The sequence below is a fragment of the Sardina pilchardus genome, chromosome 24 (assembly GCF_963854185.1).
Source record: "Sardina pilchardus chromosome 24, fSarPil1.1, whole genome shotgun sequence".
In the NCBI taxonomy this organism is placed as follows: domain Eukaryota; kingdom Metazoa; phylum Chordata; class Actinopteri; order Clupeiformes; family Clupeidae; genus Sardina; species Sardina pilchardus.
Genome location: NC_085017.1, coordinates 13,054,219 through 13,078,678, shown reverse-complemented (window position 1 = coordinate 13,078,678; position 24,460 = coordinate 13,054,219). Strand labels below are relative to the sequence as shown.

Sequence of the window (24,460 nt, the reverse complement as noted above, 5' to 3'; positions counted from 1 at the left end):
CTGTATCTAACACTTACAGGAGTCATCAATGCTTTATTGCTATTTAAGCCCAACAGCACTGACTGCCACTTTTGGCATATAATTGTTGATAGGTCGGAACATTCTTTGGGCCTTTTTGACTGCAGCATTTTGTTTGCTTCCCATTTGCAGACCCAAGATGGACTCAGGCATAAGTTCTACTGGTGTAACCACCTCCTGAAGACTATTCACTATTCACTATTCACATTCACTGCACTTGAACCAAGACATTCTTCAAACCATGCCTATTCCTCAAAGCATGTTTTTATAACCCTCGGATTCATTTTGATGGCATATGGTTATTTGATAGACATAAGCACACCAGCCATTCACAATAGATGCCCAAGCTGTTAATGATGCAGTTGCTATTTGGGTTCATCAATCAATTCAATCAGATATCGGCAAATTTAGAGCCAAACTATACTATATCATTTGTCATGTGAGATAGCATTGTACCAACTTCAGAATCAACTATACCTTCTGCTTGGCCTGGTTTAACCAGACTAACTTTCACAGCCTTAACACTCATGTGACCCTAACAATGTGTAACATCATACAGTATATGGTTCACTTTTGTTTTTGCTTCATGTTTCAATATTACCAGCCAGGGTTCCAGGGTAAGGGGGTGGGATTGTTTTGTAGGGCTTTTGATGGTGGTCATTACACTCTTGTTAAGTACCTGCCACAAAACAACTGGGTAACAATATGAATTGTAATCATTTTCTGTGTTTATTTAGCTGGGGTCAAATTGACCCCATGTCAGTAAGATTTGAGGGTGACATAAGGGTTAAAGAGCCTGGGTACTCCCAATTGGGAAATATTACCAACCCTAGCATCGTAATGGACAGACTTCGACAGCGTTAACTGAAATCTTCAGTCTAGCCTAAACAATAACATTGACAAGAGATTGCTAATGTTACTCCACCTAAACCTTACAAGCTGATATTTATCTGCATAGGGAAGTCAGCAAACAATGTACCTTTATTTTATTACTTTATATTTACCTTTGCTGTAAAATGAATGCAATCTCTTATGTTTGCAGGCATTGCTACTGTTTACCACATCATCCTCTCCTGTCGCTGATTGGACCTCCACCCAGGTGGGTGAATACATTGAGAGGAGCCAGACTAGTATCTCAGTGAAATGAACATCAGCTGAGATAATATGTGGGCCGGGCCAGGCTACATAATCCTTTGTGCCGGTTTAATTTGTATGAAGTTATAGGAATAATAAAGGTTCTGTAAAGAGTATCTCAAATGTACTACATTTGGCAGACCAGTGCATTTGCGTGAGTATGTCAAGAGCGTCTGCCAAATACCACAAAGCATAAACACATGTCTCCATAAATAAAGATGAACAATGCTTGTATGACTCCCTTCATTTCCCACAAGGCAACCAAAGACAACTACATATCTTAATATTGATGTGATTTTTTATTACAAATAGGACACATTCATCTTGTGCTCTGAAAACTGTACATATACAAGAGGAGAACTTAAACAAGAAAATAATAAGGAACAGACATCTGACAAAAGAATCGGGAGGTGTTCAGATGATTTGGATCTGGGAGGGAAAGGAATGTGTAAGGTATAGGTCAGGATTGCACATAAGGTGATGAAGTTAAGATGCTGAGACAGTAGGAAACGGACAAGTTTAAAACATACAACAGCACAAGAGACAATTGATTTCAAAAGTATGGGGCTATTCGGTAAAAAAACAGGAATATCCTGAAGCACAATCAAAAGATATCTATCGGCTATTATTATTATATATATATATAACATCTGATATTTTTTGAGTTACAATAATCTACCCAACATAAGACTCTGAATTCAGAGTCTTGTGTTATCTTTCAGATCATGATCAGATCACTAAGGAATAAGTATTTTTTTTATTTCTAACACAGATTCCTTATATGCCGTAAAGGTTCTACACGTTTCGTAAATAGGAGAAACATCTTATAAAACTCACACTTCAAATGTGACTATAAAACCTGCCATTGACCTGATAAGAGTCCTGCTTGAGCATCAAGCGGCCGTCATATTGCACGGTTGTCGTTCAAAAGATGGCACAACACGACAGTCTGTCATAAAGTCTTTAGTAGTTGGCACTGTGGAAGTTCTTTTTTGGAGTTTGGTAGATGACAGAAGCAAGTAGGTCACAATATGTGACTCTGGAGTGCCTCAAAGTTCAATACTAGGGCCTGGAGTTCTTTATTTTCAGGGCTTATAACAGAGCAGTGAACAGGTATGAAGGGAAATGTTATGCCGTTCTCTTCGGGGAGATATCTTCTCTATTGTATCCACTTTGCTTCTTGTCCAGCAGAGTCCGTGGTGCATTGGAGTCTCTCTCTGGACAAAGCAGTGTCCTTCAGGAAGCTCAATTTCATATTGATGATTTCAAGCATTCAATGATGATTACATTTAATGGTGACTTTGTTTTAGCCTTCCAATCCATGAACATTTTACTTAAAATTAAATTATACAAAAAAATATATAAATTCAAAATATTGAACATGATTCAAAATTACAAAGACTAAATAATAAAAATTATGACAACAATAGTAGTCATAATAATAATAATAACAATAATTGTACAGCTCTGTTAATCTTAAGTCCCATGTTTCAGTGTTCAAGCCATGACTCCAGTGATATCATAAAAGAGTCTCAGTTCAGAGTCTCAGTGGAAGAGTCTTTTTGAAAGCTCTGGAGAAGCAGTTCCACGCGTGAGCGAAGACTGACAGGATAAAGCACGGCACTAAAATAACAAACCGGAGGCCTGTGTCCATCTACCACAGAGTGTCTGGGGAAGCCCCGAGGAGGCCAGTGGACGGTGGGGTAGCAGGAGGTGGGATTCTGCCACCCTCCACAATCGCAGCGCAGCGATTCGGAAGAGGCCACCATCGGCGAGCACAAGCAGCCAAGCGATTGGTTGGTCATTCCCATAGAGGAAGAGGAGGAGGAGGAGGAGGAGGAGGACCAGTCTTTTCCATACACGTGGATGGAAAACGAGAAACAAAAAGGCACAGGTATGTGGAACACACCTCTCTTGCGCCGGACGGAAGAGTAACGGGAAACCTCTTAGGACAGGGATTGGGTCAGACCCAATATCAGTAGAACAGAACCAAAGCCCCAGACTCTGTTGCTGAACCCGACCCCAGTGTCTCATGTCTGAAGCTCTTCTGCTACATAAATTGCCTGTTTTGCTGATGTCTACTCTAAGTGCACAGAGTCAAATGACGCACTTAACTTCAGGCCCTTTACCATCTCTGGGGGGGACTGAAGACGTGGATTCTGGATTCTGTTCTCCCTCTATCTTCACTATACTCATCTCTTTCTTCATCTATCTCTCTCTCTCTCTCTCTCTCTCTCTCTCTCCTTCCATTCTCTCCCTAGCCCATTGGGGATCCCCTCTTCACCGAACCAAAAGCTGACAGGCAAGGGGTGCAAGAAGGAACTCTACATTTTTTTCGTCGTTTCTGGCAAGACAGTGAGCAGTAGCGGCGGTGGTGGTGACTGGCCCTCACACCTCCGTCTGCAGATCGATGATGTCCTGCCCAACCAGGGGGATGGTGGCGCCGGCCTTCTCCCACTCCACGGCCTGCATCTCCAGGGGCGAGGGCTGCAGGGGCTCCAGGTCCTTGCGTACCCAGGCGGGAGGCGAGTGCTGCTGCTGCTGCGATCGGGGGACTCCTTCCCACGGCCTCTCACAGGGCATCTGCTGTTTGTCCTGCAAGAAGGAGGCCATAAAGGATTTGCGATTAGCAATAGAACAGAGTTCATACTATTCATAAGCATCACTAAGAAACTAGAGTCCTTACTATAACTATACTTAAAACCCATCAATGTAAATTCTCCAGTTCCCAGAATACTAATACTACTAATAATACTAATACTACAATGAATGCATTTGTTAATGGTCCAGTTTAATTACTTAAAACTGTCTTAATACTTGTCTTTTCTCATGTTTTGTTACAGTAGGTGCTGCTTAAGCTTTGATGGACTCAATTTGTTCAATGTAGCTGAATCAGAAGAAAGCCCAAATATGATGCCACTTACGCTGTGGTTGGTTTTGTCGCTACCTCCTGAGGACACGCTCCACCTCACAGACTGCGGAGAGGAAAGAGAGAAAGCAATTATTATAATGACCCTTGAAAAAGTGTCTGCCTTTCATTTCAATATCAAAACGCAGGAGTGGGGAGCTAAGGTCTACTCCTATCTACAATATAATGATTCTCATTTTCTCAGGGAAGGGCAGAAAATAACAATAGTGAAGTGTGTGGCGCGGGGAAGTGTCAGAAGTGAAGATCTGTCTGTCTGCAGTCTGAGTCTGTGGATGCGTTCATGTCCTACTCTGTCACATTGAAATCTTCTAATGAGAAACAAGGATGCTTGACTGTTCCAAATGTATCAAACTGTGCTATGTTGCAGTGCAACCATTAAGGAAAGTGGGTAAGATGGCCTTATCACTTGTATAGTCTGTAAGTCTATCTATGCCACAACCTTGTTCGCTTGTCTGTCGGAGTCTACTCTGTATGGTTCTCACCTTGCTATCTGAGGCAGGTGACTCTCTGTCCTTCTCAGCATGATGCAATTTCCTGTTGAGGTCCTGGAACATGTTCTGGTGACGTTTCCGTGTGTGCATGATCTTCTACAGGAGACATCAAGGAAGGACAAAACAAACCAGATATTAGCACTGAATCTCATAGGTGCAGCTTATATCATCTTTCACTATACATTTACTAGAAAAATGGGATGGGAAGGAAATTATATTTACCTCAAAGTCAAGCTCCGCATAGCGTGATTTCTGCCTCTGTAATGGTAAAAAGACAGAAAGAGAAACAGAAACAGCAAGGTTAGTCATACAAGGACTACTTACAGAACACTTAATTAATCATCAATTGATTGATAATTAATTAATAGTAGTAACCAATAGAAAAGTAGGTTTCGCACCGTATCATCCCTCACCTCCAGTGAGCTCATGGAGAGGGTGGAGATGGTCTCGCTCTTGGACATCATAGAGTTCATGGAGTCGAACGTGTCCCCCAGGCTGCTGGTCATGTGGGACTCGCTGGACATGTTGTGCAGGTTCTGGACGGGCGAGTCGTGATCAGAGTAGGAGACGCTGACACGGTCGGACGGCAGCATCTTCATTCCGTAGGCGGCCGCCTGGGGCTCGGCGTAGCCTCCGCCGCCGCTCAGGTGGACCAGGCGCGCCTGGGGCAGCTGCTCCACGCTGATGTTGTACTTGCCGCAGCCGGACAGCTCGTCCTTGGGCTTGGAGCGGAGGGTGGACGTGGTGTTGGGGAGGAGCACGTAGCCGCCGCTTCCGCTGCCGTCCGGCGAGTTGCCCTCGGCCTGCCCGCGCGCCAGGTCGGCGTCCAGCTGCTTGAAGATCTCGCTGTCGCACACGTAGACGGGCTTGCCGCAGGACGGGTCCAGGCCCATGGTGCCGCCACGCTTGTCCCGCTTCAGGGTCAGAGTGTGGCTGGAGTAGTCGGGAACCGACTGCATGTGGGCCTTGGTGGTGGTGTTGGCGGGGAGGGTGTGGAAGTTGGGGCCCATGGGCAGCTGCATCTGGGAAGGGGCCATCTTCTCCTCAGAGGAGCTTTTCATACCACCTGGAGTTCCAGAGAGGGGCAGAGAGAGGTGGGGGGGGTTAGACGATTTTTGGATATGACACCATCAAGCGCCATCAAGCGCGTTGGTATTTTTAGACTACTTTTTTGAAGAAATGAGAGCACAGAGGTTCTAAGCTGCTTTGATGTAAAAGCTGTTTGATACATGACAAGAGCTTAAAACAGAACAAAATGTTCTTTTGTCTTACCTGGTCTGCCAGCTTCAGCATCCTTCTCGAAGTCAGACTGCAGGGAAAAAAAAAAATAATAAAATAAAGGTTAGTGTACAAGTTCATCTTTTAGGCTTAAATAAGAATGCAGACGGATTGCAGACTGAGTTTGATCATATGAAGACTCTCACCATGAGCTGAGTGTGTCCATTTTGAAGGGAGCTGCCAGAGTCGCCATTGCCATCATCCTTACGGTCAACCACTCTGCACTTAACAGCCTCCTGGACCTAAGAGAGGTCAGACAAAATAGACAACAAAATCAGTTAAACACTTTGAAATGCATCTGTTACATTCTATAAAGTACCTTAAACTTTGTGCTTGAGATGTTTTTTTGTTTTTCATGCATCTTTGCCTACCTCTCTGCGAAGGATGCAGTGGACCATGACGATGATGAAACCTTCCAGGGAGTCGAACACGGCGAAGAGGATCTGGAAGAGGGCTGAGCGGCGGTCAGTGATGGCCAGCACGGCAGACATCCAGGTGAGGGCCAACAGAGGCAGAACAACACAGGAGCTCCACAGTGATGCCCTGCAGGTCAGGAGAGGTCAGAAACAACAGGTTACAAACACATCCAACCCTGAAGCTTCATTGGTCATACTCTTTAGACCAGCAGAAATCAATAAGTAAGATGTAGGATGTAGGATTTTCAATGTGTGTGATCTAAATGGCCATTGGTCGGATGGAGAGAGGGGATCGATAGGACGTACCCAGCTCTCTCCTTCAGTTTCACGTCGGTGATGCCGTCCTTGGACACAAGCTTGTTGAAGACCAGAATGCCAATCACCATGTTAACCTGAGAAGGGAGGGAGCAGGAGAAATATGATTAGATACATAATGCTCGCAATGGGCTGCTGTATTACTGAGGGACTCTGTGAGACGTCTTGTTTCCCAGTCAGGGTAGAGAGACCATCCTTACCAGAACAACTGCAGCAGCAGGCCCCACAAACGAATAGAGAAGACCACCCTCCAAAGACAGCCAGCAACTAAGAGAAAGAGGAGGCCATTTATTAGGATTGCATGGGCAAAAAAAGAGAGAGAGAGAGAGAAAGAAAGAAAATGCATGAGAACATGGACGGAGAAGAGGAGAAAGAGATTCCACTTACTAGTTAACGGTGCCATATCCCTTAGCCTTGGTGAATCCAACAGAGATAGCCACAACCAGTGCAGGCAGACCTATGAGAGACACAATAAGGCTTAGTAAGAAAATAACAAAACAAAGACTCTACAACCTGATGCCTAAATCCACAGCTTGATGTTTACATCATTAAGGGGTATTGCTGTCTACGTATATCTCTGGTTTTAAGAGTGTTCCACTCACCCCATCCGAGACACAGGAAGCGCTTGCGGATGATGCGGTTGCGCAGGCGGCCCGTCACGGCCATGTACGACTGCCACGCCTCCGTCAGCACCCAGCAGAACGAGGACAGGAAGAAGAAGTGCAGGAACGCTGCCACCAGGGTGCACACCACCTACAGGTGAGGAGGAGGAAGAGCGGGAGGAAGAGGAGCGAGAAAGAGGCGTGAGCTTCACTGCGGTAGGGAGTTCAGCGTGGTCAACAGGCTGAGAGACAACACAGGACATCAAAGAGAGGAGGTGACGCAGGATGATTGGACTATACCTTGTTGCGAGCCTGTGTCTGACCAATCAGGATGAGGGCGTTGGAGCAGATGATGGACAAGCAGAAGTTGATCAGGATGACAGAGCGCTCTGAGCGGATGTACCTGGAGAGAAGGTGGAGAGAGAGAACATCAGCGGGAGGTCAACATCGGCGCTGGGCAGATTATATAATGCAGATTAAAAGTCTGTGTAATCTGCAGGAGCTTCTGCAACAGAAGGGTTCATCACTTACTTCCACACGGAGACATAGATGATGATCAGCAGAAGCAGAGTGAGAGAAGACACTCCACAGCCCACAATCAGAGTCACCGAGGGGAGATATGTTTTGTCCATGTCCTACAGAAAAACACAAAGAGACACACACAAAAAAAACGGGTTTAGAAATATCTTTCTCACTGACACACTCACACACACACACACACACACACACACATATGCATGTACGCATGCAAACTGAGCCTCTGGGTTGCTATGAAGCTCAGCACTAGCTGGTTCTCCCTGTGGGTAGACAGCTGAATGGCACAAGTAGGCCACAGCTGAGGCAAGGTGACCTGAAGGTGAACGTGTCAGAAAAGATGAAGCGGGCGCGCGGGAGATGTGGCCGTGGAGGTCCGCGCCGCCATTTCTCCGCCGATCTTTTGAACCAGCAAATGAGGCGCGACCGACACGCCACATATATCTCGGGGATCTTCTGGTTCATGTGCGGACAAAATCGCCTGAGCTTCCATCTCTCTCTCTCTCTTTCTCTCTCTCTCTCTTTCTCCCTCCTTCTCTCTCCCTCTCTCACTCATAAAAATAGATAGGCAAATGCACATATCGCGATGATAAACAGCTAGCCACTCAGCTTTAGTGAAAGGACTAGAGGGGCTTTGGAATAATTGTGCGCGTGGTCAAGAGTGTGCACCGTGGGCTTATAAAATTACAGAGAGTGTGAATCATTTGCTGAGCTTGAGTTTGTGTCATGAATTTTGATTGCGCTTGCATGTGTTTGGGCCTGCGTGTGTGTGTGTGTGTGTGTGTGTGTGTGTGTGTGTGTGTTGTGCACCATGTCTAATGGGTGAAGTGGACAGGTGGGCCATTCTCACCTCTGCATTAATCAGCGGTGCTGTGTGACAGCAGCTAAACGCCCTCCCTTGTGCCAACGGGCATGTCTAGGTGATGCCCCACGCTCCACCTACCCTCTCTCTGCCCATGCCAACCCTGCTGTGGTGCCAATGGTGTGTGTGTGTGGGGGGGTGTCTACCCCTGACTCCCCCCCCCCCTGTAATCCCCCCCCCCCCTGCCTCACTGACCTCCCCCACAGCAGATAATTAGCTGGGTTCGCAGCCAAGCGCTGTTTCCTGGCGTAGTCGGCAGGCTCATTTAGCGCCTCCGATTAAGACAAATCTGTATCATGGCACTGGCCGCCCTATACAGTAGGTGCCACCCATGGGCTGCCACGGGGGGCTGGAGGAGAATGGATGGTTGCCTGTCCACCAGGGGTCGGATGGATCAATACCACTCCAATGGGGCATGTGTTATGGTCCTCTAAACGTGGGCCCATTAAGGAATTATATAATTGTATGTGTGTGTGTGTGTATGTGTGTGTATGCGTGTGTGAATGTCTGTGTGTGTACGTATGTGTGTGTAGAGTATTGCATTGTAACAATTGCATCGATAAGGTTTTCAGCTCATTTTTTTTTTATTCATGAGCTAATTGTGATTATTCTGTATTTTTAAAAAGTTATTCTGTATATATATATAGTATATATATAGTTATGTGTATATATGTATATTTATATATTAAAAAACATGTTTTGTTTACTAATTTGATACTGAGTTCGGGCAGGTAGCTGGAGACGTAACTGGAGACAGAGCTGGAAACTGGCAAATGCTTGCCATCTCTTGTCTCCAAAACCAGCAAACAAACAAACGAAAGCGAAAGACAAAACAAAAACAGGGATGCATCCAAGTCCTTCTGATGCATTCCCATCCAAAAGACGAGAGAAAAGAAAAAAAACAGATGGCGAAGGCGAGTGTGAGGGAAAAACAGACTTCTCGTTTGCGTTTTAATAGGACCGGAGAGACTGCTGTAGGAACGCTGTTTGTGTGACTGTGTGTGTGTGTGAGAAAGAGAGACGGAGAGAGCTGGAGTGAGCGAGACGACATGATCCTGTTGGGCTTGTCTATCAGTCTGGCCTGATACCATTGGCTTGTGCTAACGAACGAAAATCAAGCCTTTGTGACCCAGATAGGAGTCTCGTTTTTGCCCTTGAAAAGACACAATGTTCTTTTTTTTTCCGTCTCTCTCCTCCCCGAAACTGAGAATCAGGGCAGCAGAGAGGAGAAAAAGGGCCACTGAGACAATTAAGTGAGCTCTTCCATTTCTGGGGATTGATTAGCTAGTATGCACGACTTAAACGAGAGGGCCGCTGGGCAAGGGCATTGGGAGGGCCATTCCAGCTTGACCACACGCCAGAGTCGTTTGTTTCGGTGGTTTTTTTTACGTCGGTGCAAACCTGGCCTAGGAAGTAGACCACATCAGAAGAGCGAGGGAGAGAAACACTGCAGTGTCTAGTCTGGGTATTTCTCTCTCTCTCTCTTTCTCCCTCTCTGTGTCTAGCTCTCTTCTCCCTGTCCATTGCTCTCTATCTCCCCTCTCTCTCTCTCTCTCTCTCTCTCTCTCTCGCTCGCTTTTCTGTTCTCTCATCCTCTCACAGTTTGCAGGCGAACAGTATTGAAAAATGTCTATGGCACACATCAAAGCATTTTTTCAGGGGCTGCTTGTGTGGGTATGAGAGAAAGTGTGTGTGTGTGTGTGTGTGTGTGTGTGTGTGTGTGTGTCTGTGTGTGTGTGTGTGTGTGTGTTGCGAAGGAGGGGGCATTTCCCCATTGGCTAGTCAGCTTTGCATTAGCTGTGCGAGACAAGAAGCTGCCTCGAGTGTGATAGCGAGAGCGAGAATGCGGGGGTATGGGGGGGTTGGGGGGGGCACTAATGTGGAATTCTTAGATATTGGCAGACTTTATGGGAACGATTGGCGCAGCGAGATCTTGTCAGTTGAAAGGGAAGGGGATGGGGGATGAGGAGAGGGTTGGGGGGGGGGGGGTGGGCTGAGGAGAGGAGACAGTGGGGGCGCCGTGGCCGAGACAAATCGAATCACCGACGGCAACAACAACAACAGGTCTGAGGATGGACAATGCGCAGACGGAGTCGCCATGCCGACTGGCAGAGTCCGCTGTGCAGCATCACTTTGCCGTTTCTGGCACACAGAGAGCTGCCGTGGCTAAACCTTATGGGTCAGTGTGGCCATAGCACGCTCACTCCAAACCAGGTCCCTCTCTGTCCTCTCTCTCTCTCTCTCTCTCTCTGTTTCTGCTGCAGCCTTGCCACAGGCATGGAGGGTACAATCAAAAGCACTGTTGCTCTTTCTCCCTCTCTCCTCTCTCTCTCTCTCTAAGCATGCATGAGTACTGGCCGCCAGGTTTTTATCTGCAGCAGTAAACTCAAAAGTGTGGAGGGAATGGGCAAAGTTTTTTTTTTCTCTTTCTTTTTACCTGGAGGGGAGTAGGTATTAGATAGGGAAGAGAGATGGGAAGGGAGGGGGGAGGGGGGGGGCGTTGAGATGAGGAGGGAGTTATTTTTCCCTCCGATCTCACAGTCACACAATCACACAAACGGAGCTCGCGCTGCGGATGCCGTTGCCAGGGCAACTGGCGAGCAGAGTGCTTCAGAGGCAGTTTCCAATCAAATAATGACTGATGCAAACGCAGAAACATTACTGTATTTGTTGAGACGTTGCCAAATGGCAAAAGGCTATAGACTTAAGGTAATTAGAATCATCAGTCTACACCAGAGAATAAACCCAGACAAAAAGTCCAGCATCAAAGCATTGTTTGAACGTTAATTTAGATATTTTGTAACAATTAGCTTGTGACATATATTGTTTTAACAATAATGCGCACAGTATTGAAGCAATATCGACAACAGAATACAATTATACAAAAACAGGTGTAATGAGAGAGAATGTTCGGGTTGATAGTATTGCGAATATTACAACCACTATAGCGTAAATATAAAATGTATGTCCAATGATGCATGTTTGAACATTTGTCATAATGCATGCAATCAAACGTTTCAATTTGCAACGGTACAGAAACACGTACGTGTGTTTTCTTAATTAAAAACTGCCTCCGGTTCGTACCGCATACACACATGTAGCTTACGAGTCACATATGTGCCGGCCAAACATTTACATCAAAATCATCTAATAGCATGTAATGTCTGCAGACGGTCGAAAAATGCAATCGAATGTATCGTTTGCATACGTTTTGCACACTGTCAATTGGAAAATACTTATATTATTTGTATCCCTATAACATTCATTGGTAACGCGATCAAGACCATAGCCTATTGAATGATACCTGCACACCATCAGACAAAGACGGAGACAGAACGACATCAGAGTATGGACAAAACGCGCTTTAAACGAACGTTTTCTCTCCAAAGTCATTACACGTACATTCATATTGTCAAAAAAAGACAAATATATCAATAGACGACTTACCACATCAGGATTCGGCCGCGCTAAAATGGCGAAGGTGGAGAGTCCGTCACACACGCATTTGGTTCTGAACGAGTCGAGGGGTTGCGCTCTGCAGTTTCGTGGAGACCACGAGCCGAGCAGAGAGAGGCTGCACAGGGAAGAGGAGCAGAAGCGAAGAACGGGTTGTGAGACACGAGAAATTTCTCAGAAAACGTCTCAAATTTCTCAGTCCCCGAGGTTTCTCACAGAGAGAGCTCGTGCAAGGAACGCGGTGGGTGGGCACCGGTGATTTATGCGTGTCAGTGCACACTCGGTGTATGGGCAAATCAATGCACTTTCATAATGTCTTTAATGTACACCTGACTGGTATGCCTGAGACCCATTGTTGAACACCTTCAACAACAAACTATATTATGCAATACAAATTCTGTATTAATATGGCCTAAGCCACTGTTTCTTTTTTTATATTTGCCCATTTGATAGTCATCTTAAAAGTTCTTCACAAGGCTATGCAAATATAGGCTGAGGGGGAAAAGACTTTAGTAGATTAAAGTTTGCTTTCTGTAAACAATTGTTTGTGTGTAATTATGTCCCGTGGGCACTTTGCATCTGCATGGGCAATTGAAGGTTCAAGAGGACCGAATATTTATCACACTCATTCAGCCAACATCTAAAGCTCCTCTCGGACCATTAGCATATTGTTGCAGGGCATTTGGGTAAACCAAGGGAAGGCTTCGCTTGACCTGGATTTCTGAGTGATCCCCTCGACCCTCTCTACAATGTCTGGGCGTAGTCATTAGCCAGACATGAGTCATAGCATTTGCATGATCGTCAACTGCCTGGCTCTTGCCTAAGGGGCACCAGCATGTGGAAAAAGTCTATCATCTGCCACTGCCTGCAATGTATTCAGTGGCCCTAACCTCCCAGCTCTCCTGCATAATCACTTGGGGAAAACACAAGACATTTGAATATACAGTCGGCTAGAATGATGAGCCTTGAAAAAGACCGTTTGGTGAGGGACCTCAGCGACTCAGAGAGACAAACACAGGGAAATGGAAATGCATGAAGTAAACAAAACCGCTCCAATCTCGACACCCACGTCCTTTCTTTGCATCTGTCTGTCTGTCTGTCTGCCTGCCTGCCTGCCTAACTGCCTGTCTGTCTGCTTGGCTGTGTCTTCTTCCCGCACTTTCTTGTCCTCCATTCATGGCTAGAAAATGGACTCAGAGTCTGGTTCCATCAGCTCCTTGACAGCTCTCATGACACATGGTGGCCTATAAAAAAAAAAAGTCATCTGTTGTGGCACTGGGAAGCAGATGCCATCTCGCGTCGCCCGCGCTGACGGACGCTAGTCTCTGGGCAGCGAGCCGTTGCCCTGGGCAGTGTGGCGGAGAGTGGGAAGTGACTTAGAGAGAGAGAGAGAGAGACAGAGAGAAAGAGAGAGAGAGAGAGAAAAGTGTGATGATAGAAATAGAACCAAGAGGGATTCATCTCAGAGCAGTTTATCCTGCCACTACTCCAGCCTGGTCCAGAGCAAGCTCGATACGAGGCGAGGGGGTGGGGTGGCGGTGGGGTGGGGGGGTGGTGGTGGGGTGGGGTGGGGGGGGAGGGGGGGGGGTGGTGGTGGGGGGTTGAGCGATAATTAAAAAAAAGAAAGAAAAAACAACAACTAAGAGATCTACAGTTGGGGTCCCGTCGGACGAGTGGAGACACATGTGAAGCTTCACATCTCCAGCTCTCCCCACCCCACCCTGCCCCATCCTGCCCTGCCCTGTCCTGCCCCAACCCTCCATCCTGCCCCCGCTGGGGGTTTGGAGTGGGTCTGGTGCTGCCAGATCCGTTGTGGAGAGAGGGAAAGGAGGTCACGCTGAAGTAGAAGGAGTGTGGCGGCAGCGCTCTGGGATTGTGGGGAAGCAGCGGCACACCAAGCTGCCACTGGATAGCGTGTTTGCTAATTAAACTCTGCTCCGCTAGCCTAGTGAGGTTCCCTTTATCTCTGTCAGGGTGGGGGCCCTAGTCTTCACAAAGTCAATCACTTCCCAGCTCAAGGGTAAGGCGCGAGTAGGGACTCAACGGAGACAGAGAACCAGTCTGGAAGTTCTCTCTCTCTCTCTCTCTTTCTTTCTCTCTCTCTCTCTTCCTCTCTTTGGCCAGCAAGCTTTCTGCCAACACACAATAGGAAAAAAAAATAAAATAAAAATAAGGCTATGTGGATGGCCAAGTCCACTGCTCGCTTCTCCCGCCAAACTCGTCTCGTGGCTGGCTTCATCCATCACGTCTGTTAGCCAAAGCCGAATTTAATTTGGCCGTGATGGCCCGCCCTCCTGCAAGAGTCTTGGGCTAATTAGATTGGCTGTGCCTGCTCTTTGTTTTGGGGCCGCGGCATGCCAGGTCACGGTGAAAAGGGCCGCCTCCATCTCAACTCCTTATCTCGCCTTGTTGCTCGCGACGCTACAAATCTATATAAATGCAAATGATGCAGCTGCACCGCATTTGGAGCGCTGCTTTCCTGTGCATGTGTGTGTGTGTGTGTGTGTGTGTGTGTGTGTTGTCTTCATTTCTTCATGTCCTCGATCCTCTTAAAAATACATAAGACTATTCCTGAGTGCTCCTCTGAAACATTTGCCCTCTTCCCCAACGCGTACACCTGAATAATACACCTGCATCTCACCTTTCCTGGCACCTTGTATGCCTCTTACTGACTCTTATGCAACCTGTTTAGTGTGAATTCTGCTCACAGAGAGGAGGGGGGGGGGGGGGGGGTGGGGGGGGAGGCGGGGGTGCGACAAAGGAAGGACTTGGATGTCATGGAGCATTAGCACATGGCAGCAGGAGAGAGGCCCAGCCGGTGTCGTTGCCCTGGGTCTGCCTCATAGGCACTGGGAAGACTCACGGCCAACTGGCCCCCCCAACACTGAACTGCCAAACATGGACGAGCTATTCCATGCGGATGGTCTGCCCTCAATTGTGGACTAAGAAGGACAGACTGGCTACGAGGATGAAGGATGTAGTGAGCGTAGGAATGGACAAAGACAAGTGACGTGGCGTTGATACTTACGCTTCACTCTCGTCCCAGGAGATGCATGTTTCGTTGATGGTGCCCTGTTGAGGGAGAAAAAGAGGGAGAGAGAGAGGGAGGAGAGAAAGAGAGAGAGAGAGAGAGAGGGAGGGAGAGAGAGATTCAGAGGGTCAGACTCTGTGCAGTGGAACATGTAGGACAATGAACGCAGTCGTGGCCGGAACATTATGTTCTGAAATGGTGCACTAGCACGGGTGGCGCTAACACGCTAAGCAGCCCAGTCAACACGCTAACACCAAAGCATTTGCAATGCGCGCTTTTGAAACGCCACACGGCTCCCAGTCTCTAATCGCCTACTGCCCCGCTGTCTGTCTGTTAATGAGACCTTTCACCAAAGACCCCTCAGGGAGCCCATTAAACTGCCTTCCTCCTCGAGGTAAGTGGGGGGGAGAAATCAATGCCACCATTTTGCTCTGAATGCAGTTAAAGATGACAGGTTGGGTTGTTGCATCGACAACACGAGCAGCCCGTGCGGGCGAGCTTGGTTACTTACGTTGTACAGGTGAGGGAACTCGATCTCGACGGGAGAGGACAGGAGACCGGGGTCGGGCTTCACGATAACAGTGACCACCTTGGAGTTCAGCAGTGTGGCATTGCTAAGGGGATGGAGAGAACACAGGACTGTTTTAGCATAAAGAGAGAGAGAGAGAGAGAGAGAGAGAGAGAGAGAGAGAGAAAGAGAGAGGGAAATATGTCCTATGAGTGAGAGTCAACCTGAGTCTAAAAGTGACCTTTAATCTCAGGGGGTCCCAAGAAAGAAACAACACACATCTGACGGAAGACAGATAATATGTTTCCTGCTGGGCAGTAAAGCAATGCCTTTGTCTTGTCAGCGCTAGGCTAGGACATTGCTACAGTAGGACGTCACCTACAGTAGGCTCCCTCAGGTGTGCACCAGAGGACAGTGGGCAGTCTTGCCTCAACACCGGGCTACTGTGGCAGCTCTGTAAGCTTCCATGGCCAGCTGTTTACATAGAGACTCTTACCTCTGAAGAGACAGCATCACTCCCAGATTGCGGTACACAACGATTCCGGTAACAAAAGACGACGTGTCTTCCTCATCTGAAAGACATATACGCATATGCATAAGAGGATGATACTACAGGAAGAATATACAGTATACTATGATGCGTGTAATATAGGTGTGTATGTTTATGAGACTGTGTGTATGTAATCTGTAGAATGTACAGCTGTGTGTGAGTGTGTCAATACACGTGTGTGACCCTCACCTGGCACATCAAAGGTCAGGGCGTTGCGTGTGACGGTGATCTTCTCCTCGGAGTTCCTGACCCACTCGGTCATCCCCCTCCAGCCCTTCTTGGGGAACGTGATGTCCGAGGCCATGGCTTTGGGCCTCTTCTGGATACTCAGCTCTGCAGGAGAGGAACGAGGGACGACGAAGAGTGAACAACCGATTAAAAACACACAACACATGATAAAGGGTCTTCTTAGAGGAGATATGTGTTTGGAGAAAGACCTCTGAGTAGTTGTACTGTATACGGTGTGGTTAGGGGATGTCTGCCTGTTTGATCTGATCTGTGCCTTGACTATTGCTGGCCTGGGAAGAGTGGGAGCGTTGGAGCTTTGGCATACTGTGCAACATCATCCTTCAAGATGAGGGTGGTGTTAAAGGTTTCACTTTGGTTTCACACACATCATCTTCACACTGAAACAGTGTTCTCTCTCTCTCCATGTCTCTCCCTCTGCCTCCACCTCTCTCTCCACCTCTCTCTCTCTCTCCATCTCTCTCTCTCTCTCTCTCTCTCTCTCTCTCTCTCTAGTGGGTGTTGTGGCTGGGAATATGTGCTCTCACACTGCAGGTGGTGAGATCTTGGGTCTAAACTTAACCTTGGGAACTGGAGCATGTGCGTTAGTGTGTGTGTGTGTGTGTGTGTGTGTGTGTGTGAGAAGCTACTGTGACACCTTACACCCTCCCACACCTGATGGTTCCTAAGCTTTGAGAAGTATATTTTAGCAGGGCAGCAGGACAAAGGCGAATAAGTCTCATTTAAGTTTTCAGTGACTTCATAGCTGTGTGAATGTCAGTGTGTGTGTGAGTGTGGCGAATAAGCCTCACCTAAGTTTTCGGTGACCTCATACATGTCTTGGAATCCCTTCATCTGTGTGCTGATCAGATCCACAAACTCCTCCACCAGGCGAAAGAACTCCTTAGTGCTGGCGCCCATCTGTAAGAACGGAGATTATTCATGAGCGTGATCATTGGCTGTATAAATAACGAGGCATAAACAATTAACCGCTGCAAAGTTGATTACACCCTGACAGCTGCGTGCTAAAGTTATGGAGTGTTAGTCACAGTAACAGAAAAACAAAACGATCACTTAAGGCTACTGACGCATAACTGACGTGTTTCTTGCGGCTTACACACACAATATACTATATAAAATCCCACGGGTAAAATCCTATTCTAATTCCCTCCCTCTCAACCACTAAGAATATCCATCGCTGTCAACCCAACAACATAGCTGTCACATGCCAGTTCAGCCTTGAAGATTGTCCGAGGCTCCATAAAAGGAGTGCCTGTTGATTCATAGTTCTTTTTTCCTCCTCGGAGCGAGGGATAGAGAGAGAGGGAGAAGAAGGAGGGAGCGAGTGACTGTGTGTGTGTGCATGTGCGAGTGGAATCTCGTGCGTTGCCTCTGACGCAAAACGGCGACAGCGTGGGCGAGGTGTGCGTGTATGTGTGTGTGTGTGTGTGTGTATGCATCAGTGCTGTGAAGCTGTGTGCTAATGTTCTTTAACAAGTGCCATGGTTCGTGGGTGTCTTCACCAGACGCACAGATTGGTTGAGTAGGTGTTGTGAATCATTCTCCCGTTCACTCACTCTCTTCTCTCTCTCTCTCTCTCTCTCTCTCTCTCTCTCTCTCTCTCCCTCCCTCTCTATCTGCTGTGACCATTAACCCAAGGCTCTATGATTACAACCCTGCTTGAACTGGCTGCACAATTACTACACATCCACTACCGCTCTGTTCTGTATGGAGGCACATGTTTATGAGTGCTTTTTAAAGTCAGCTGCATTTTGAAGGCTTGGTCGTACTGACAGCTTTGACCTGACATTACAACAGCCCCTCAAAATAACACTCCTCACAAAAATAGATATTCCTCTTAGGATGTGTTATTCTAAAGACTGTCTTCATGATTATACAAGCTGACAAAATTATTTTTTTTTTTTAAGCAGCTCTATTCGGAGTGGTCCACGTGAGTTGTCCGGGACCAGCGGAAGTGAGAATTGGGCCTCGCTAGCTCTTTTGTGTAAAAGCTGAACCTCATCATGGAGCAACTGACGGCTCTCTATGGCAGCAAGAGACGGATGAAAGAGATCTGATTAGAACGCTTGGACACTTGATGTCAGATTTCTCGCAGCACAAGGCTCTCGCTAACACAATGCCCTCCCTGGTGCTTCTTTTCTTCCTACTATTACAGAGCAAATGGCTCTTTGTGAGTGATAATGAGACACAAGCTATAAGTGGATACACACACACACATGCACACACACGCACACACACACACAAACTTACCATTTGCATTTCTTCCCATTTCTCGCGATGTTCCTCCTTCAGTAAGTTGCTGGTTGTCTGCACATAGTTCTGATAATGAAAAATGTTAAGAATTAAAGAAACTCTTAGACATGTAATGATATCCAGGACATGTCAAATATACTGATACATTTCACACAAAATAAAATGTCTGGCTGTGTCTCGTTACCTCTACATCAGTGAGACTGACGCTGTAGCCAGCTCCTCTGAAGATGTGAGTGGTGTTCTTGAGGATCTCCATTGAGGCCAGCAGATCTCCACTGTATTTGGAGCCCTCGTCGGTGGTAGTCTTCAGCTTCATGATCACGTTAGACACACCATCCTCAATAAGACCTTGCTGCGCCTTGGCCAGATGTTCACGAGACTGCAGGAAAAAAATGGGGATACATTTTGGTAAACATAAAATCTTGTAATGATATGCCATATGTGTTGCTTGGAACCATGGGCGGAAGGCTTACCAGCTTCTGGATGTCCTGGTACTCTTTGGAGACACACTTCACATGAGTAGGACTCTCCCAGTAGGCCAGACCAATGGCATCCATGGTGCATCGGCGAAGGATCACACCTGTGGTCAAAAGACAGCCATTGTCATCTAACCGAGTTGTTCGAATGATCCTCTGTAACTGAAATGCTGGTAGGTTGTTCAGAGACGAGGGATGACATCTTGTGTCTTAAGTTTACCTGTCGCATCAGGGGGGCAGGGCACTGCAGCATAGTCGCCAGCAGGGGTCCTCTTCCAAATCATGTTGCCATAGTTGTCCTCACCGCAGATCTCATGGGGTTCTGCAAGGGCCAGATATCGGACCATTTATTTTTGCCTCTCAGTTGAAAGTCAGGTTCAAATGATTGGAGAAACATGCTAAAACAATCGAAGGAAGAAACGCCCTAAGATGCGGCACTGACCTGGGCAGCGTTTCTCGTTGCAGCGTTTGGACTCGGCCTTTGAGCCGGGGCAGGCGTCTCCGCCGAAGAAAGGTCCCTCACAGGTCCTCTGCCTCTCCATGATGCCACCACCACAGGTCTTAGAGCAGGAGCTCCAGGAAGTCCAGGCCAGCCAGCGTCCGTCAACTAGAGAACCCCAAGAGAGACCACACAGCTCCTGTCACCTGACCTAAACATCTTTTAATCGATTGGCCACTCTCAAACTACTCCAGTAAGATAATGATATCAGATATGGAATGTTAAAACGGAAAGCTTGTGAGAACAGCTATGACACTGATAATGGAACTCTCTTGAAAGGGTCTGTAAGGACGAGGGGGCTTACCTGGGCAGTCCCTGATGAAACAGTTGCTGGACTCCTTCCAGTCGCCACGGCATTCAGAACCACCGTAGGAAGGGCCGTTGCACTCGCGAGTCCTCTGCATGGTCCCGTTGGAGCAAGAGGCTGAGCAGGTACTCCAAGCTGACCAGTCGTTCCAGTAGCCATCAACTGAGGAGGAAGGCAGAGAGGGAGATAAATGAGGCTACTTGTTAGGTGCTACAGAAGCTTCTGCAGGAGCAGCAGCAGCAGCAGCAGCCACTATCTCAGCTGCACACACAGAGTCAGTCAGCAGGTGTTTCTACTGCCTTGAGTGGACATCATCCTCAAACAGATAAAGGGACTCTTTATCCTCTCTTCAGCACTAATGATGTCCTTATGGATCCTGAGGTTAAAAAGAACCTCTTAAAAGACTCTTTAAAAAAAAAAAAAAATGGTGGCGTCTATGGTTAATGTGGTGGGCGCCTCACTTGGTAGGGGTTATTCTTAAGCAACTACACAACCTTTTTGATTTTCAAATGAAGTAGCCTACAATGCTCTGGAAATGCCTGCCTTGTTGGTGTGGTGGAAGGCTTTTTGAACAAAAGCAATAGCATGATCTAGAATGGCTATAAAAACAAAGATGAGAAGAATTTGACGCAGAGGAAAAAGGGGGTTGTGTGTGTGTGTGTGTGTGTGTGTGTGACGGGGTTTGATTCTTCTCGGACTCCTCCAGCCACAAAGGACCCCGAAGCTAATTAGGAGTCTCTGGAGTCCATCGGCTTCAAACGCACCCTGAGTTCCAGCTCATTAGTTGAGCCCTTCAGCCCGGCCGGCAGGCGGGAACCGTTATTTCCCCTCTGCCACAGCCTGGCCCTCTTTGTTAATGGGGACGGATCGAGAGTGCTACTTGACTGTTAAAAGTCCCACTTCAAAATGCATCCACTGTCTGATTCGTCCCTGTGCAAGACGCTGAGACTGGATGTTTTAAAACATAAATATTACTATAAAGTAAATTATGCTTGGGGAAAAAAAAGAATAGGCTTGAGTGTGCATGAGACATTGAGTCTTGTAAATTGAATAGATGATGCAAGTATTGATAGAAAGGTTGGTGATGTTTTGGTCTTCTTCACAAATGCATCCACTAATGCTGATTTCTTTTTCCTTCATGTGACAATACCTGTGGTCTACACCGCCATCTGGTGGCCAATCTTACAAATTGCACGTTAAGTCCTGTTCATGTCTCGTTCAAACAGACAATGCAAATAAAGGCATGACTAGGACAGTACAAGGCGGTCAATTACATAAACACCCAAAGGCTTTGCTGTCTTTCATAAGTAACGTAAGGTGTGATTTCACTTTTTTATGGCTTTTTCATACATCCGTCATGAGTCAGACAGGATGCACTGACTCAGAGGGTGTTAATCTTGATGCCATTGATTGTAAGCTTTTTTAAAAAATGTGGATACCTATCAAACCCACCATAAAAGCAGTGACTAACACTGCCAAGTGCCCACCCAATTCTCCCAACCACCTCCCCCACCACACACACACACACAATAAAAAATACTTTCTCTCGGGGCAAATTAATGAGTCACACACAAAGGCTATACAGAACGACACCTAGTGTTGTGATGCAGAGAGACAGAGAGAGAGAGAAAGCGTATCGTACTTCACCTTATGGTGATATAGAGGCTGCATTTTTTTTTTTACCTTTTTCCATTTTTGCATACAACTTTTCAACTCACCTGGGCAGACGGCAATGTTGCAAAACTTGGTCTGTTTGGTTGGACCCTGGCAAGGCTCTCCGCCGTTCTTTGGGTTGGTGCAGGTGCGCACGCGATCACGGTAGCCACGGCCGCAGGTGGACGAGCACAGACTCCAGGGTGCCCACTCATCCCAAGCTCCATGGACTGTGAAGAGACAGAGACAGGGACAGGGAGAGAGAAACCTGTTACTGCTTGAAACTTTTTTAAAAAAACTGTTGTGCTTTGGGGATTTTGTTGGGTATTACAATCAAGCTACTGTAGCAGAGACTCTTTGAACTTCAGCATTAGAGACAGAGAGGTCAATGTCCCAGTGCGGGGCCAGTGCGGGGCCAGTGCAGGGCCTTTGCTCACCGGGGCAGGCCACGGTGTTGTTGCAGGGTCGGTTCTCACGGAGGGGTCCGGTGCACTGGGTGCCAAAGGCTGAAATGCCACAGATACGAGTCCGGCTCTGCCAGCCCTCACTGCAGGTCGCTGAGCACGCGGTCCATGGAGACCACTCGTCCTCTGTGCCATCACCTACACACACACACAAACACACACACACACACACAATTAATCATAATGTACTCTTTGGAGGGTAAAATAGGTGGGACCATGAGACTTTGAGCACTGGTCTTGACCGGGGAGCGTCTTGGCTAAAGAGCTCACCGTTCTGGGGAGCCGTGCTTCCGTACTGAGAGATCTCTCCGTCACGCTTCTGGGTGACCATCGAGCGCAGGCTTTGGCTTCTCTGGCGGGCTTGACCTGTGCAGAGGACGACACCGTTTACCTTCAGCCTCATGCATTTACATGTGTAATTTAGCAGACACTGTTTTTATTAATAATATATTATTTGAGTATTAATACTGAAATACTATTGAAATGCTTTAATGATAGTTTAAGTTAGCAGTGGAAAGGGGTGCAAATGAGGCCCATAAAAGCCCATATTGGGGTTTGGAGGGGCGTGGGGAAGGGGTGTGGGGTCTCACCAATGCAGGGCTGGGGGTTGCAGGCACGTCCCTCCTCGACCACTCCTACACAGACGCCGTCTTCGGGCTGGCAGGCTCGGCTGCGCATCTGCACTCCACCTCCGCAGTCAGTGTTGCACTCGGACCAGCGTCCCCAGCCACTCCAGCCCTCTGCAGGACATAAAGGGAATTGCAGCTTTGATTAACACAGATCTTCCCACTAATGTTACTCTACATTGCATGATTAGCCAAAGCATAAACAAAACATTTTGGTGAGCTGAACTCTGGTGTTTCTGGCATAGGTAGAATAGGTAGAAGTGAACATTTTTTTCAATGCTGGCCTCTAGTGGTCATCTGAGAGAACTACCTACAGGTCTATTGAGACCTTTGCAGACTGTCTGCAGCAGAGCTTCAATATGTCACCTATGGCTCCCTTGAATGCTCTGCAACTGTTACCATTATGTGGGTGAGTCTGAGAAAACCGGGTTTCTTTGGATGTTTGGATAAGTTCATCAATGCCCATTTCAGGTTCTCCAAAGGGAGCATATTGACTGTGAGCCCAGGAGATGAGGGGGGTAGAGAGACCAGGTGAAACAGCATTGTCGCTCTCACTCAACAGGGGTGAAGAAAAAAAGTCGAAAAAAAAATAAATGTCAGTCTCGCCACAGACTGAGCTTGTTTTTGAAATTAAGGCCGTTTGTCTTTGTTTTGGGTGCTCTCTCTCTCTCTCTCTTTCTCTCTCTCTCTCTCTCTCTCTCTCTCTCTCACTCTCTCTCTCCTGCTTTTCATCTCCTATGCGGCGCCCGAGACCGAGAGCGGTGTGTGCCCCCTCGCCCCGGCGATGTAACCATGGCAACCGCAAGTGCTCGGCATCGATTTCCTCCGCCGACTAACTGCGAGCGCTTTGTGAAGAGCATCTCTGCTCGCCTCAGACGGGATTGATTGCCGGGGCGCGCATTCAGAAGCGTGTGAAAAGGCCTGCTTATTCAAACCTACACAGTTGCTGAGGGGTGGGGTGTGTGTGTGTGTGTGTGTGTGGTGGGGGGTGCAGGGGGTAGCTTCTGCACCCTCTCCACACACAGTAAATGAACTGATTATGATTCGGAGACGTTGCGGGGACCGGTTCTGCAGTGTAATCCCCAGCAGACATGTCTGGAGAACAACACTTGAACGGCCCGCGCATCAAATGCTCCGGCAACAATCAAAAGGGGAGTTCAGGAGAGCACTTGGTCCCCTGTGGTGGGATTGCAAACCAACACACACACACACACACACACACACACACACACACACTTGTTTATCTCTCCTTCTCAGTCTCTTTCAGTCTCTCAGTGAGGAACAACACACACACACACACATACACACACACACACACACACACACACACACATATCTGAGAGTAGTGCTTGTACTCACTGATGATCTCAGCGTCGCGTCCGTTGTCTCTCAGGGTGGGCGCGCAGTTGCCTCCTCTGTAGCAGCCCACGGGCCTCCTCTTGGGCGTCTCCCAGCACTGGCACGGGGTGGCCATGATGCCGCAGGGGTTGGCGTGGGTGCTGGTGGCCAGGCAGTTCTCCAGCCACTGGCACAGCATCTGACAGGCGGGCATGCTGGGGTTCCTCTTGCCCACCACCAGGAACTCCATCTTGAACTCGTCGCCCTTCTTCTCGGCCTGATCCTGCTGCTGGGGTTGTTCGGTGGCAAAGGCGGTGGCGGCGGCGGCGGCGGCGGCCATCATCTCCAGTTGACCGGGCTTGGGCAGGAGCTTGCGGAACTGCAGGAACTGCTTGGTGGACTCCAGGTAGGCCACGGAGGTGGAGGCGTCGCACAGGCGCACCACCTCGTCGAAGCTCTCCATGCCCAGGAAGG

The 24,460-nt window shown here is 47.8% G+C and overlaps 1 protein-coding gene across 1 annotated transcript; it reads right to left on the bottom strand.

The window, feature by feature from the left end:
* Positions 1-1,450: 1,450 nt before the first annotated feature.
* Positions 1,451-22,646, bottom strand: LOC134072490 (adhesion G protein-coupled receptor B1-like). The gene is made up of 31 exons (XM_062529214.1): positions 22,613-22,646; positions 22,293-22,388; positions 21,996-22,160; positions 21,624-21,788; positions 19,903-20,067; positions 19,542-19,706; positions 19,320-19,421; positions 19,097-19,203; positions 18,808-19,002; positions 18,621-18,689; positions 17,162-17,270; positions 16,314-16,457; positions 16,071-16,146; positions 15,578-15,680; positions 15,064-15,107; positions 14,782-14,802; positions 12,027-12,153; positions 7,715-7,818; positions 7,484-7,586; positions 7,184-7,334; positions 6,969-7,038; positions 6,782-6,848; positions 6,573-6,658; positions 6,222-6,393; positions 5,997-6,092; positions 5,845-5,881; positions 4,971-5,638; positions 4,795-4,830; positions 4,564-4,668; positions 4,077-4,127; positions 1,451-3,747 (listed from the first exon to the last, which is right to left on the bottom strand). Exons 2-31 carry the CDS (start codon positions 22,351-22,353, stop codon positions 3,541-3,543), a joined length of 3,771 nt encoding a protein of 1,256 aa, XP_062385198.1. The 5' UTR covers positions 22,354-22,388; positions 22,613-22,646; the 3' UTR covers positions 1,451-3,540.
* Between the last annotated feature and the right edge of the window lie 1,814 nt (positions 22,647-24,460).